Source organism: Vicugna pacos, chromosome 16, assembly GCF_048564905.1.
Source record: "Vicugna pacos chromosome 16, VicPac4, whole genome shotgun sequence".
Taxonomy (NCBI): Eukaryota; Metazoa; Chordata; class Mammalia; order Artiodactyla; family Camelidae; genus Vicugna; species Vicugna pacos.
The window spans coordinates 49,646,848-49,663,212 of record NC_133002.1 but is presented as its reverse complement, the minus strand read 5'-3'; the positions used below and the strand labels follow the sequence as shown (position 1 = coordinate 49,663,212).

General features: G+C 47.9%; 1 protein-coding gene across 5 annotated transcripts in view; it reads right to left on the bottom strand.

Annotated features, from left to right (window-relative positions):
• Window positions 1-2,447: 2,447 nt before the first annotated feature.
• The window catches only part of TANC2 (tetratricopeptide repeat, ankyrin repeat and coiled-coil containing 2), a 309,551-nt gene continuing 295,633 nt past the window's right edge, over window positions 2,448-16,365 (bottom strand). For 4 of the 5 annotated variants that reach the window (XM_015235187.3, XM_031685573.2, XM_031685574.2 and 1 more), the window contains 4 exons: window positions 15,978-16,069; window positions 13,948-14,094; window positions 11,603-11,703; window positions 2,448-10,027 (listed from right to left, as the gene is read on the bottom strand). In XM_015235187.3, coding sequence (XP_015090673.1) covers window positions 8,083-10,027; window positions 11,603-11,703; window positions 13,948-14,094; window positions 15,978-16,069 — 2,285 coding nt within the window. In that variant the 3' untranslated portion in view covers window positions 2,448-8,082. Of the gene's footprint in view, window positions 10,028-10,640; window positions 11,185-11,602; window positions 11,704-13,947; window positions 14,095-15,977; window positions 16,070-16,365 lie in introns of those variants that run through there. The other variant, XM_031685578.2, reaches the window with a different exon arrangement.

The window sequence follows — 16,365 nt, the reverse complement described above, 5'->3', positions numbered from 1 at the left end:
GGCAGATGTGCTTATGGTAAACCTGGATGCGATCTCAGGTCTCACTGCGATGACGCACCATGTGCTCCTGAAAAGCACTGTTGCTTAATAACTGAAAAACTAACCGAGGGGGCTCTCTACTAAAAGGGACCCGACAGCAAATCCTCTGATAAGGTAAATAATCCTTAGGTGACATGGATTCTTACTTCCTAGCATTTACTTTATTTTCTGTATCTTACCTGGTTTCTAACGTGTCTGAGCTGGAGTGCAAGAGGTCTTTGCTTTATGCATCTGTAGAGTCTTTCTCCTGAATCAAGGCTTCTGTGTGGACTGTGCTTAAAATCCTGCAAAGCATGGCCTGGTACACGTTACAAGCTGGTCTCTCGGTCACGGTCAGGGCTGGCTCTCTGTGTATGGGCAGAGGTCTCCTGACCCTGTGAGTGTCCCAGTTCACTTCCGCCTTTTGCACTAGCCTCTAAATCTTAAGGGTCTCTTTGTGTCTGTGAATATTCAGAGGATCCCAGACTTGTGGATGCTGCCTCTCCCTACAGGGGTCTACTCCTGCACCAACTCAGGGGGTACCTCACCTTCTCACTGGGTTTGGAACCTGGTTATTCCTCTTGCCCTTGGCACAGAGTTGTTTCTCCAAAGGAGCACAAAGTAGCATCTTCCAAGCTTCCTTCTTGACCACTGCCCGTGCTCCCAACAGGTCACTTAAACTGCTTGCTTTTCTTGAATTACCCCTTCTGAGGAAGGGGGCAGCAGGGTACCAGGCTTTCAGGACAGATCTGATTCAAAGTCCCACCTTTGTCTCCACGACCTTGAGCAATTTAAACTCTTAGGATCTGCTTCCTTATTTGTGTTCTGGAGAGAGAGCAATGTGTGTTAAGAGGATGTGTGAAGAGTAAATTAAAAGAATTCATGGGATGTCCCTATCACAGCTTCTGGGACACAATGGTCATCTCAAGAGAATGGCCCATTACAACGGACTCTGAGCGCGGTCTCTTCTATGAGGCCCTTGTAATCACAGGGCCTTCCAGACAGGATGCCCTTGGTATGAAAGTCCCACCCTTATTCCTGCAATGGGAGGTCTCCGTTTTCTAAGTTTCTTCAAGCCCCTTCAGGCTTTTAGAGCTGAAAGAAGATGACGCTACACTCTCCGCCCTCCCTGCCGCCATCTCAGCCTGTGGAAGGGAGTTTGACCTCCCACGTGCGTGTGTGCGCAGCGTGCGTTGAGCTATAAAGAGCTGCTAAAGGGTACCTGTCAGGGAGTGAAAGTGACAAGGACAAGACAGTCTGATCTGGGACTTCTGAGAACCTATTAAGAATGTGCTGAGTTCGGCTTGCTGTTGCTCTGAGCAGCTTTTTAGTCAGGTCAGGGCAAATTCTTCTTGGGAATTAGCTTTTTAGGAATTACCACCTTTCACATTATATCCAGTGCTCCAGGAATCCTTAAAAAGGTGTGGTTTTTTCCCAACCACTCACCCATTTTTTGACTTTTAATGAAATAGAGTAGACCAGGAATAGTTTTTCAGACTGAGCAGGTAGTTCCTTCTGGAGTCCTCTCCTCCTCTTTAAAGACGGTTCTGGTGTCCAGGCTGGGATGACTGAATGCCTGGGGTTCTCCTGCTTCCTCAGCTTTGGGGGAAATGGATGTAGTTACACAGCAGGGATGTTTGTTCAACACAATCTGGCATCTGGAGGAAGTGGTCTCCTTCCTTGCTTGTCCCTGAAGTAAACAGAGAGGTCGCAGCTAGGCAGGAAAGACTGCAGGACTCCGTGCAGGCACTTTTAAAAAGGTATTGAGTCTCCAGCCAGTTTCAGGAAATCTGCAACCTCTCTGTCCACAATGCAGGTGCCTAGCTCTCTCTGTGGCAAGGATTAGAAATTCTGGCCGGATTTCTGAAGGAAAAAATAAAGTCATTGGAAGCAGTGGGCTTCTGGCTTTGACCAAGTAGCCTTGGGAACTAAAGCTACAGCCATCCCCCTACCTCAGGCTGCAGTCTTTTAACTTACCAGCTCTATGTGGCAGTCCACTTCAGCCTTGGATTTTGGTATGGCAGTTGGACTGGGGTGGTGGGTAGCTTCAGCTATTTAAGTGAAACAAGGAGAACACGCTGCTCCTTTGCACTGAGTATGGCTGGAGGAAACCTCTTCCGGGGAAGAAGATGCCTGTCTTTCTCAGTGAATGCAGCGAGCCTTGGCTGATGGCCCTCAGGACTGTCCCTCTCGAGTGCCTACCACAGTGTCCAACTCTGAAGAGAGGTGCTCAGTAACTTCACTGAGTGAATAAGAGCCTAGAGGGGTGACTCTGAATGTCCCATAAGAGACCAGTCAAATCATTAGGAACCTGGTCTTTGCCAGTCTTCCTTGGGGGAGGCTCCTCGGCTCTGCAGGTCGCAGTGAGGATGAGCTTGAGTCAGCTCCCTGGAGACGTAACGAAAGGAGAAAGCACAACGCCATGTTTTTCCAAGTGTTACCCATTTATAAATAAGTACATTTGCTTTCATACATACGGTTCATTGTACAGATGGCGATCTGTATACATGGGCAGGAAGTTGCATTCATTTAACTTTTCACATCTATCTCACACAGCTCACATGTACAGACAATAAAACTGCTCAAGCAAGTACAGCAAAGGAAAATGTCTTTCCTTATACACAGGGGGCTAGGTGCCTCTGTTGGATGTGGGACATCCCCACTGCACGAGTTCACAACTGTGTGGTGTTCAATATATCAGGATAGAGAACAAACATGCATTGGATAATATACTGTACAGAGAAAGTCCTTTACATCTGAGTTATAGAAAACCTAAAGGAAAACTAAGTGCATTAAAGCTTTTTCCAGCAAGTGTCTTGAAAGGACAGCAAAGAGGAGGAAGAATCAAAATCATATTAGTACAAATCACTCTTTTATTGTAGACTGTACATGTCTGTACTAATTAAAATCATCTTGGATTTGGAGGAGACAGAACAGAGACAAAGATGCTATGCTGGATGGAAAGGAGGCCATGCCTGAGAATGGCGCCTGCCCTGAGCCTGACGAGGAACTGGCCCCACTCCGCAGGAATCAGCCAAAGAAGAAAAAAATGGAAACAAAAAACAAACTGAGAAGCCAAACCAGAACAGGAAGTGTAACTTACAGGATTTCCAAAACAACCTGTGATGAAGTAGAGATCTGGAGCCAGCATTTCTAACTTTTTTCCAGTAAGTTGGTTCACAATAAGGCAGGTACATTCAAGTACTGAATATTCCAGAATTAACTCTCTGGTCCTGGGGACCAAAGGGATTGAGTCGAGTCCCCCCTAACCAGATGTTCCGGTTAGTGATTAGACAGAAGAAGAATCCAGCCAGCAAGTGCTACAACAACAAAGCAGCCGGGCTCCTTCCTTTCCACAGAGTAGGTGCGAAAAAAACAAGAGCGGTGCTGGCCTGCATCTACACGCAGCCAGCTACAACCTGACAGGTCAGCTTAGTGGAGATATCACCGAGTCAGGAGGAAGAAATGAGATGATATGGGTGAGGAAACATGAAAGTAACACTTGATTTTTGGTGTCCAATTATGCGTTCATTTGGTACTGACTTTCAAAGCTCTGACTGTGGCCATCACCTGGCCACAAGCATCTCAGGGTGGGTCAGCTGCTGTGAGGCATTGGACACCGAAATGCAGGTTACCAACACTTCAGCCCTTGAGTGGTCTGTGTTATAAAAGTTGATGAAGACCCAGTGATTATTCAAGTAGCTCTGCACAGTGGCTCCACCAGCCCCGCTGTGCTTGTGTCCAGGCCCCTAGCCAGCCACCTTTTCTTGGGAGCAGCCAGAGCTGAGTTCAAGGCATTGCATGGTGAAGGTTTCCATGACACGTCTTTGTAGGTAGCTCCTACCCCTAAGCCCTTTGTTCATTGTTGTTAGTCATGGTAGATGGTCAGTCTGGAATTCCTAGAGGAGAAAAAGCCACACCTCCCAGTGCACAAGCAACTGGGCAGCACAGGCCTGGTGTGGGAGCAGCAGCAGGCTGCCTCTGCAGGGTAGCCTCTTGAGAAGTGGTCAACCCAGGGATAGACAGATAGGGTGGGTGAGGCCAGGACAGGGTGGGTATATTCTGCCCACCCCCCACCCCGGGGGCAGCCTGTTCCATTTTGTGGCAAAAATTCAGTGAGCAACTGGTTTTGTTCAAGGCATTTCTGCAGTAGAAAAATAACTGTCATTGAATCAAACCATCCAACTGTGACATCTCTGGAGTTATAAAAGTTGGATGCCAAGAGGAGCTGAAAGGGGTACTCACAGGGAAGAAATGGGTCTTTTACATACCCATCCATCCACCAGAGCAAGGGAGTTCTGGTCAACCGTCCCTCAGCCTCTGCCTGGCTGAAGGTCCAAAACAGGTAGTGTTCAAAGAGCTTATCTTGCCACAACTGGCACAGATGTGTGAAGACCCCTTTCCTGGCTTTTGTTCCTGCCTTCCTGAACTCTCTGAGCCCGTGGGCCTGCCTGCTGGCCTGGAAGTGGCTCCTCCAGAGCTGCTGCCATTCTTTGCAACCAGATTAAGCCTGGTGCACAGCCGCAGTGACACCTAGTGGTACAGTATGGTGAAACAAGGTGACATCCACATAACCCACTGTCTATGACTAAAATCTAAGGAAAATACTTACGGATATTAAATTAGATACTGATTAATTTTTCTATTGGGTACATCTCTGGATTATAAAAATACCAATATTTAGTGAGGAGGGTTCATAAACTATTATACAATATAAGGACCGAGAATACCTTTCTCTAAACTGTTGTTTACAATAATTTAGGAAAAGTGTTTAATAATCCAGGCTTAACTAAATTAGCAAACGTGTATCTCTGGACAACGACCTGGGGTACTGTACATGATTCTAATCAGTGGAATTTTCCTGAGCCTTCGAGTTTAAGTTAAACACATCTAGAAAGAGGGGCACATGGGAGAGGAACAAGAAGGGTTTGTGCTCTATTAACTTGGGACTTTAATAGTGCACGTCTGCAACCCGGACAAGATACAACAGCAGATACAAAATGGTCTCCATTTTGTCCATGCCAAATTCTCATGTTACACAGGTTTTCCCTTTACTTTGTAAATAAACATTAATTTTTAATTGTTAATTGTGTGCCTTACTGATCCAGTAAATAAAGTAACCATGTCTCAGGAGTCCCTAAGAAAATTGCTGGAAAAGCACTTTAAAATCACTGCAAATATTTTTTTTGTATTTAAAAACTCTTAATCTTTTTGATGCTTATATACAACAGTTATTTCTTGTGCTATAAATGTTGTGATCCACTGCTTGCTTTCTTTCCTTTTTTTCCTTGAAAAATACACTAAAAGACAAGGGTGGTTTTGCTATTTTCTAGTGAAGACATTACTCACACTTAAATATCCAGTATTTATCAGAGTTACAAATTCAAACAATAAAGTGCACCCATATATAGACATGATGTGATGGAAACCCATTAGTGCAAGAATTCTGGGTGAATGGAACATACGATTTGGTGAGAAACCTGTAAGCTGAAGTTTGTCACCACTGTCTCCATTTCAGGGTGATGTGAACTGGGTGAATGGAACTTACCAGTTTCATCTGAAAGACTTCCCCCCACCTGAAGCCAGACACTGATTCAACAGGTGCCGCTGGGGGAGGGGCATCTGTAAGGTACAGCACTGAGGCCACCCCGTGGCAGTGAAGTAGCAAAACAGGGCACAGGCAGTCTACTCATGAGGAAGAACTTCGTCTCCTGCTCCAGTAAGGCCCAGCTGGCATTTTCTAGTCAAAAACAACTGGCGCCCAGTAGAGATATTCACGCCGTCTACCAGTGGCTAAAAAAGAATTGCATTTTGACTGTTACAGTTTAGGTGTTTTGCCCAGTAAGGCATGGACCTTAAATCTGTCTGTCCTGGAAAATCCTAAGAGACACACTGGGGAGAAGTAGCATCAGTGACGTATTTGTGAAAAATACAGAACCTGCTCACCCACTGATAGGTGAGTGCAGGTGGTGTATGTGGCACTCCAAATACACAGGGGCACTTTTCTCACAGACACTGAGAAATTTTCAAAATGTAGCAACAGCTCCTCAGTGAGAGGTGGTTAAAAAGGGTTAGATGCAAAGAGCCCAACGGGGCTGAGACCTGGACAAAAAAGTCTGAGCGGCTGCTGGCTGCCATAGCTGTACATTTCACCTTCTTGATGAGAGGAAGAGAGAAGGGAAGAGAAGAGACACTGATGTCTGCTCTGGTCTAGCTGAGTAGGAGACAGTCCTTAAGCATCAGAGAGAGGGGAAAGTCTGGGTTTGAGTTAGCCCTACTATTTACTTCAACCACCCAGACCCAAATCCTGGCCCATTTCAAGCTTGGGGGTGGAGGGGTCCATCTATTTGGCAGAATCTAAGTTAGTAACGATTCTGATTTCAGCTTCAAGCTCCCCATGTCTTAACGATTCTTTCAGAGGAGACTTACTATCACAAACAGGTCTGATCATATCTGGATTTTTATTCATGAAACTGCCCTTTCTATAGCCCTTTACTAACAAGAGCAGAACGATCCTTAAGAACAGAGAACTAACTCTCTTTTGATATTTTTAGTTATTTATTTGTTAAGTTTTAAGAGGTGATGTGCAGTAGTACCAGCCTGCGCTAAGCCATTGGTTTCAGTGTTCTTGCCGTCCACCTCAAAGGACCGGTAAGCGAATGACCACGAGATGCGTGGGGGTGACTGGACCAGAGGACTTGCTCCCTATCTCATGTGCCCCCTCCTGGGGCTGAACATGCTCTTTCTTCACCCTGAAACACTCTGCTGCGTCTGGTTTTCAATATCACTCCCCAAACACGCCTACCTAGACAAAGAAAAGAAGAGACAATTCCTGTAGTAGCAGGTAATGAAACTACAGATCTTGAAATGGAATCAGACAACACCTGGCGTGGAATTCAACGGCCCTGGGTGCAAGCTCTGGGAATAAGCCTACGGTCCCCAGAGAATTCAGTTTCCTTCTCAAAGAACCAATTCTTCACTATACTATCTAGGGTTTGTTTGTTTTTTAGTAAAGAGGACCAGTAGAACAAAACCTGGCTCTAGGCGAAGATCCAACTAACAGGATTACTACAACAGTCAGCCTTCGGGAAGAGTATGCTTTTTGTGGACCATGATGCTCAGTGACATATCAAGACCTAAAAAGTAGGTTTCTCCAAGACAGAGATATTCTGCAGCCTTTCACGGAGAATCCAGAACACTCTTTTTCTCTCTCTCTATATATTTATTTATTCCCTCCCCAACCCATGGAGAATTGGTAGCTTTAAATGGTTAATTTGGCTAAAAACATAAAGAATAACTCGCCGTGAATTGTTTAAAAATATCCATCACTCCCATCTGATTTCCTCACTGACTGAAATATTTAAAGGGCTGGTTGTTTTCTAAATGTTCCTAAAATGCCTCTTGGTAAATCAACGTAGTGACATTTCAAATAATTAGGTAGGTGTTTTTCTTCTCATTTAATAGACCTATTTCTTCTCTTTCTCCTTGATCCTTTACCCCCGTAGGAAGACCAGCAATGATCTAAGTGAACATTTCAGACCTGACGGCTGCAGGGAGCTGGCGGTCCAGGGGAGGAGACCATGGCACAAGAGTGCACTGGGGCTGCTATTTGGATAACACTGGATAAGAATGCAAAGGCAAAGGGGCATCACACTCTTTCTAAAGTTCCTAGAAGAAAACGAACAAGAACATCTTATTTTTGTAAAAAAGGAGAAAGACATTTACACGACAAGAACATCCGTGAAAGCGATTGTCTCCTGGAAAAAGCTGACCAGTGTGTCTCATCTCCCTGGGTTAAAGCGCGCGGCACGACAATCTCCTCGCTGGCTTCTGAAGAGAGAGAGCGTGTGGCTGGGGCACAGACAAGAGAAACCGAAGTCCTGGCTCGCTCGAGGCCAGCTTCCCAGTCGGCTGCATGCAAAGGATTTCAGCATGTGGGCTGCCACCTCTGAACACCACGCAGAAACTACATGAGAAATTAAGCCAGAGAACTACCTCAAATGTGGAAACCAAGCCTGAAAATGTGCAGTGAAAACATATGGGTCTCACTCCAACAAACGTCTTTTAAACATTAGACTCCACAAATGGTCTCTTTGGTTTGATAGGGGATGTCTGCCCTTGTCGAGAGTCCCGGGACAGCTGCCTGTACAGGTTGTCCTGGTACGCCTGAGCCACAGGGAGGGTCCGAGCCACCTTTACGTCGGGGTATGAGGAAGCCTGGCTGACTCTCTCCAGGAGGTCCCCGCGGGACCCATTAGCCAGCATCCCATGGGGGCTGTAATAATCGTCCTCCAGCAAATGGCCATTCTGTGCATTGTTGGTTTTGTTATAAAAGGCAATGTTGCTGATGGATGACGGTGGACTGAAGGACTCAGGCTGAGGCAGGTTGCCGGGAGACGTGGGACTGAGAACGGTATCCACTGATGACACTGCCCAGGTCCGATTCTGCTGGTGAAGGTGGGGGTACTGCTGAGTCCGGGCTGTTTTATCTATGATCCCCATGAATGGTGTGGTCCTGGATCGGGTGGGCTCACTGGGGTAACCTCCCTGAGTGGGAGACACTGGCGACAGCTCATCACATGACCTATCGTATGCCGGCTTCAGTGGGATCTCCATTTGCTGAATTGAGGAAGACGGCCGGAAGGTCGGAGTTAGGTTGGAGGCAGATGAGATACTGTTGCTAGATGGAGAGAAGCGGAGGCCTACACTTTGGGAGTGCAGCAGTGGCCTGGGAGTTGGGGGGTGGGGTTTCATTTCATTAGGGTTGACACTAATAGGTCTTCTAATTAAATGTGACACATCAGGGGACCCTAGTTGGCTGGAGGAACGCTCCAGATCTAGTTTTGAGTGACAGACTGGGTAGTAGGATGCAGACTGGCTACGCCCAATCTGTGGTGTCTGGCTGTATCTCACGCCACCGCGATAGGCTGAGGAAGGTCGCTGTGGAAGGTCTTCTTTGGTCAACCCCCCATGCTGACAGATGGCACCCGCACTCAGGCTAGCCTGGACATGCTGCACAGGCCTCCCATCCCCTACAATCCCCCCGATTGACCCTTGATAAACCAGCCGGCTCTGACTTACTCCTATGTCTCCCTGTGAAGACTGGTATTTACCAGCCATGGGATGGGCTACTTGGCCATAGGCCCCTGTGGAGATGACGGTGCTGGAATGAACGGCAGAGCTGGGCTGGTTGCTTCTCACAATCTGGGCTTTGGCAGGCTGGAGCCTGAGCCCTTGCTGGGGAATGGCCACAGGAAGCTGGGGCATCTGGTAGGGCCGCTGGGCCATTTTGGACAAAGGCGATTTCGGTCTGCCGGGAAGCTGACCAACGTTTGTGTCTTGCTGGTAGCGAACGGGTGAGCCTGACTGGGATCTATAGACACTCATGCTTTCCGCGGGAGGGCTGGCCCGATACTGAGGGCCTCTTCGGAGAGGGGAAGGGGGAGGGCTTGGGTATTCCTTGCCCTGCCCTCCCACGGGAGGGGGACTAAAGCGGTAAGACCCACCCTGGTGCGCCGGGGAAGTATGTGGAGGACTAGGCCTGTAATGTGAGTTCTGGTGAGTTGGAGAAAGAGCAGGCGAGGTGGACTGATAGCTCTGCCTGGTGGGAGACCCTACAGAACTACTGGACCGGAAGTCAAAAACCTGATGAGAACCAAGAGGTGAGCTGGAGATGTAGGCTGAGTCGCGATGCGCCGGAGAGGAGGGCGGGCTCTGGATTATCGGGAGCCCCTGACTGGGCCGGGCCTCCGTCTGGAGGCCAATGGAGACATTCTCAACTTCCTGCTCCAGGTACTCCTCCTCGAACATGTCCTGTGCCGAGTAGATGTCTTCGCGCTGCGGCTCAGGCTCCGCTTCTTCTGGTAATGGCTGCTGCGGCTGCGGCGGTGGCGGCGGCTGCACCTGCCTACACTCCTCCTCCACTCTCATCAGGAGCCTCTGGATCTCACGGTTGTTCGGACAGAGCTTGATGGCCTCGTTCAGGTCCTCTAAGGCTGCTGCAAACTGTCTGCTTGACAGAAGGTAAACACAGGACCTGGAGTTATTCTGAATCAACAGGAATCACCAAGAGCTGAGACACGGTCACTCTTTCAGAGAACTGTTAGCATCTTGGGGGAGTCTTGGGGTGCTTTGGTTTCATGTGATTTGTAAGAAAGGAAAAAGGCAGGCTGTCATTCTAGAAGAATCCAGAATGACTCCCTAGCCCGTTCAGCCTCCATCTTCCTTCTGGCCTCTCTGGGATTAGTGGAGAAATGTCCCCATTTTGTCAGTCCAGTGAGGCTCTTCAGGAAGTTTCTCTTAGTGTCCAGATGCACACCAGGGAGTATGAGGATTGGGTGGGGTTGTCATTTACAGGGTCACTGTCAATTAGCTTAGGAACAAAACAGTAACTACAGTATTTAAAAATCTTGCTGATTCAGCGGAATTTTTTCTTTATATTTTGGCTCCAATTTTCGGGCCTGTTCCATCCTAGGCGAGAACCCTGTCCTCTGCCCTTTCGACCCCTTGCCCCAGAGCACCACTGCTCCTCCATTCTGCTCCCTCAGTGCTGGGCAGGTGTTAGGCTTGCTGACTAGAAAACTCAGGCTCGAATTTACAAACGAGGACACAACCATCAGAGGTATTCCCATGCTCTCTGTTAACGCTGCCCAGGAAAGGGGCAGTTGGCCTTGTGGGGAAGGAACAATCCAAGGGGAAAGAGAACTTGACAGTGAAGCTTCTGTAAGAACTCTGTTACCCCGACTAGTTGAGAGACGAAGATCACTGCCACCATTACCACTAGACTGAACCTGGGTTTGATTTTCAGGACCATATCCCCCTGGTCACAGTAGGGAGTCTGAAGGAGCTCTTTCCCAGGCAGAGTCTGGGAGAAGGGCAGGGCGCTGGGCAGGAGGCATGAAGAACACTGACAAATTATCCAAAGATCATCGGCGGCAGGTTCTAGACCTTTCTGGAGCCTTCTGTGCCCACTGGCCAAACCATAGCAGGTGTCATGTGGGACGGGGTTTCTCTTGGGCCCTCTCAATCCTGGCAGCAGGACCTCCTGTCTCCATGCATGTGTGGTGCAGTGTTGGGAGAAGCAGGTAGGTGAGAAGGAGGTTTGATGCCACCAGACTTGAGGAGAGCCCAGAAGGAAGACTAATGATCCAGGGATTCCCCAAATGCCTGTAAGAGAGAGGAGCCTGTGATGTAAGTGACCCACCCTACTTCACCCCCTAAAAGGGTTGGGAGGATATTTTGCTTAAATGACCTCTTCTCAAGTCACCAGTGTCTCTTTGTGCTATCTGCTTTGGGGGTTCAAAAGTGATTGAGATATGGCAGAGGCTTCCTGGAAGAAGGTGCCATTCTCCAACAATGAAAAGACATTTTCTCCCAAAGTAAAATGCTCTAGATCTCCAGAGCCCCGAGCTCTGCCAGCCATAAGATGCGCCCCGTGCTACGGGAGCCATCCCCTAAGCTCGGCCCCGAGAGTCCTCAGGGACAGACACAGTTGGGTACATAAGCCCCAGGATGGCCTACGTTGTCTTGGCCAGATTTCCAGAAAAGAGACCTCTTGCTTCTCACCCTCTCTCTCTCTCCTCACCTGCTGCTGCGTTTGGCCCTTGCTCTTGCATAGTAAGCTTCATAAGATTTCGGTTTCAGCTCCAGGGCCTTAGTAGCAAATTCCTCCGCCATTCCAAAATCCTGTCATTACAATAGGTGTGCAAATGAGTCATTGAAGAGATATGGAAAATAGACAGCTTGGGAATAAAACAGATTATATGTACATTTCTTTGACATTTATGGATGGAACACCTGGGATTCTCGACATGCCTGGTGTGGCTCTAGCCACGTGGCCCAGACGGGAAGTTCCTTCTGCCTTTTGCCCTGTGTTGTCTTGCAACTGCTCATGGGAATTTACCTGCCCAGAAGTATTAAAATACTTTTAATGTGCCCTCTTTCTGCCCTTCTAACAAAGTTCTTTCTAGCTCAGAAGCCAAATGTCAACCCAATGAAGCTCTTGAAGTTGGAAACCTGAACTCCCGCCATTCCTTGGCTTTAAAGGGATGAGAGAAATCCAGGAAGATGGTGTCTGTGTGATAAGCAACTGACTACGGAGACTAGACAGAGCAGGGATGTCAGACAGACGTGGGCTCAGTTCTCTGCTCTGCAACCCCACAGAGCGTGCTGTGTGCGTCTCACCCACACCTACCTCACAGGTAGGATCAGGAGCAACAGGGCCTTGGAAAGCCCTGTACCCAGGTCCTGGCAGGTAGGAGATGCTCAATGGATGGTAGTTTCTTTTCTAACTCACAGAGGCTTCTCTGGCCTGAGCTTTCTCTTAACTTGTTCCTTACTTAGGAAACATTTAAAATTTAAAAAAAAATAATAGAACAAGAGAGAACCCTGGCTATGACTAGGGTCTGTGCTGCCACCTCATCTCTTATGAGGCTTCCTGGAAGAACATGGCCTCGTCTGTCCTCATCCTGAGAAGCCCTAGGAACAGGAACCAGGGGAACAAAGCCAGTTTTCAAGACCCCTTACACACTAAGCCAAAGCCACAGAACAGCACAGCAGCCTCTGGTTAACCTTGTGACTCCTCGGGCAGAACAAGGGCCCTGAGACAGAGGTAAACATAAAAAAAAAAATTAACAGGCAATTTTCTACCAAAGACGACAGACTTCAGGTGGTCCTGGGAGGTGGCTAACTGTTTCTGACCAGATGTGGAGCTAGAGAGATGGTGTTCCATCAACAGGATCATCTTCCAGCTCTAGTGTTTTCAGCCTTACCCTTTAATTTTTTCTTTTGGGACAATCGATATTGCTGGGAAGATGAGAGTATTTTTAAGAAGCAGGATATCTGTTAGACAAAAAGGAAGCCAGCACGTTGGCAGCAGCGTCGGAGCCCTATCTCACTCTCACTAGCTGCTGCCGGAGGAGACCCCTGGTGCTGTTTCTTCTGTTTCACTAAGAACCTCACTGCCCTCTCCCGGGAACCCTGGCCCTGCCCCCGCTCATCTCAGCGCCAGGGGCAACTCTGCCTCTTGGGCATCACACCCAAAGTCTACATCTGGGCTCTTTTCACTGTCAGGTTTTAGATAGATGATATAAAGGTCATCTTTCTGGAATTGACAGCAGATCTCTTGCCACGGAGGCTAAAGGCTCATTTCTATACACCTGAGTTCTTTATTCCTTTACTAAAATGTTCCTGTTTGGCTTGGATTATTTTTATCTCCTAAGGAACCGTGGGACCTCAGGCTGGTGGATGTCAGAGGTTGCTGACATGATCTTAGCTATTCCCAGTATCTGAGAGAGGGTTCTTGGCCCAGGAGTATCTGCATGTCAAGGGAGCAGTGGCGGAGGCCACCAGAGACTACCTACAAGGCAGGCAAGAAGGGCCAAGGACTACTGCAGAGGTAATAAACGACCAGGAGAGCTCTAAGATTCCCTCTGCGACAAGAAGGGACACGGCATGTTAGGATAAAAAGATGAGGAAAGAACTGAAAAGTTCAAGATTAGCCTTAGAAATTAAACCTTGAAGTCCATGGTCCTGAACCCTCTTTCCAGCCCTTCCGTAGTAAATGACAAAGGGGCCTACCAGAAAGGAAGGGGACGACTGAGATTGCGTCTGGCAGCGGGGGTTCTCATGACTAGTGCTCCCACATCCTGGGGGCAAGGGAGGATGATGCTGATAATTCTCACTTGCAGTGGGAATTACGAAAATTCAGAAAGCTACGAAGTGCCCACTAACATTCACTTTTTTAATAGTTTGAGATATGGATTGTACTTAGACTTGATTTCTTTCAAATTGCAAATGTCAGTGCTCTGTGAAGGACAACCAAGTTCCAAATGGGGCAGACAAGGATCTCAGGGGCCTGGTAAAAGCTAGCATGACACGGACCATCAACTTCCAGGACGGCAGAAAGGAGCAGGGACGAGAGGGACTTACGTTCATTTTCCTGCGACATCGAGAGAGGTTGAGGAGGAGAGACACCTTTAGTTCCCGGAAGGTTTTCAAGTCCTCACCAAACCCTTCTCTAGGGAATTTCTTCAGGGCGTACTGGTAGCGCTGGGCAGCTTCCTTTACTTTACCTTTCTAATGGGAATACAAGATGGCAAAACATACTGTTGGTCTGGAGCAGCTGAGGAAGTTTGTCCCCATTCGTTTCCTCCACTCAGCGGTTACTACTAAGGGTTAGCCCTCCCAAACACAGTCCTGATGGTGACAGCCCAGTCTTCTCTACACACAGCTCCCCGGGCAGGAAGGGCATGGTGAAGGGGATTCCCAAGATCCAAGCCAGAGAAACAAAGCCTGGGTGAACAAAAGGCCTGGGTCCACAGCTTCCCAACTGGATTCCCAAGGGACTGAGCTTGTTCATTTCAAAGGAGCTCTTTCTTGACCTGATCTCCTTGGGACACATCATTTCCTAGTCCCAGCCACTCCAAAGGTATTACCACTTCTCTGCTTTTGGCTTATCTGGAAATCTCTTTTTGTTTGATGTTCCACCTTGCCAATCCTCCAGAAGAGGCCACTCTTCCTCACAAAGGACGTGGGAGCTAAAATAGTCTCCTACTGCTTCCCTAACCTCATGGCATAAAATAGTATCAGTCTTCCTCCATTTTTGGAAAAGACCTGGGGTAGGGTGGTGGTAGAGAAATGAAATTTAGAATTTGTGATACCATCTGATTACGCAGGAGGGTTTTTCCAAGGTGAAGTAAATCTATGACCCACCTAGAGACCTGGTCACAGGGGCCTTGAAGTTTTCTCACATTTTGTATCTGAAAATCTATGAGCCGAGCCCAGAATGATACAGGCACCTGCTGTTCCTTTAGCTGATCTTCAGCTACTCTGTTCCTTCTGTACAGCTGTAACTCCCCTAGGGATCCTCATCTTTCGTTTTCTCGTGAGCACCCTTCACTAAGGAGAGACCTGGAGTCTTCCAAGGTAGAGTTCTGAGTAGGAGCAGCAGTAGCTCTGCCAGTTCTCACTAGGAGGTAGGACTCCTTGACTCAGAACACCGGAAATTATGTTATAAACAGGGCTTAGATCCTTGACAGCAATGCCATTCTCAAGTCTGTAAGTGTGACACCGAGGGAGGCCCTTCTTTGAAGTCATGTGAAATCACAGTTGGGTCAGCACTCAAGTTACCTAGAAGCCTAGGGGCTCTAGATTATTACGACTCACTCAAAGGGTCCTCAGGAAATACAACTCGACTCCCAGGAATTCTGTACACTCCTCACACAAGGCAAGAATGACGTGCTTCAAAGCATTTCCTCATCTTTGGGCCTGAGCATGTCTCAGTGACGCTTGCTGCCAAAAGCTGGGTTGGATTTGTATTTCCTTTAGAAGACGACTCAGCTAATCTTAACACAACAAGATAACCCTGACGTGGAATGTTCCTAGGGATGGGAGTCTGTGTTAGGGTGCGGTGCCTTCGGCTTGAACTGTGAGTACAAAAGACGCCACCTTCCACACTCTGGTTGTCACTCAGTGAGTGGCTTCAAGCAAATCTTATAATTGCTATTTGTCTCAGTTTTCTTATCTTATTCAGGGATGCTGATAAGCTATTATTACCATAGACTTTAAAATCTGTGTATATATTAAATAGGAAAGCTAAGATCAGTGCCTCTTTCCCACAGACTGGAAATATCTGCACTACGTAATTTTTCTTTTACTTGTCCCATGGCTTCTGGGCTCCAGTGAGCAGAGTTCATGCAGCATCTATGTAACCGCCCGCCAGTGACCAGGCAGAACTCGCTTTTTAGGTTCATCGGCTGCGGGCACGTTTAGGTTACTCTTGCTCTCTTGCTGAGAAAACAAAGACCTGAGACCCTCACCCTACAAAGCCCACCTTTGAGGGCTGGCATTCTCCCTTTGCCTCTAGAACCAAGGATGAGAACGGTCAAGACTGGTAGATTCTACATCTGGAAAACAGTCAGTGGCTGTTTTGAGGGAACTTTGCTCCTTTCTCCCCTCACCTTATAAAACATGTCCCCCTCTTCCATCAGCTTGCTCAACAGGATGATCATGATGTCCGGTTTGGAGGTGGCCATCGCCCATGTGGCTGGACCTGTAGTGTACAGGATGCATGATGGGTAAAAAACTCATACAATGTAAGGGTGGTAGGAAGCTAGGTGAAAAAAACACCCTGGGGGAATTTCTGCTGAGAGAACAACTTGCTCCACAACGATTTCCTCATCTTTTAGACCTGGGAGTGTCCTAGTGACTCCCACTGCCAAGAAGCTGCGTTGGATTTGTATTCACCTTAAAATAAGAATATGTGAACTGTCTGAGTTTGCACCACAGGAGGGCAGCAGAGCCTGCATGCTGTATTGGGGCAGGCGATGGCTTAGTCTGGAGTTATTT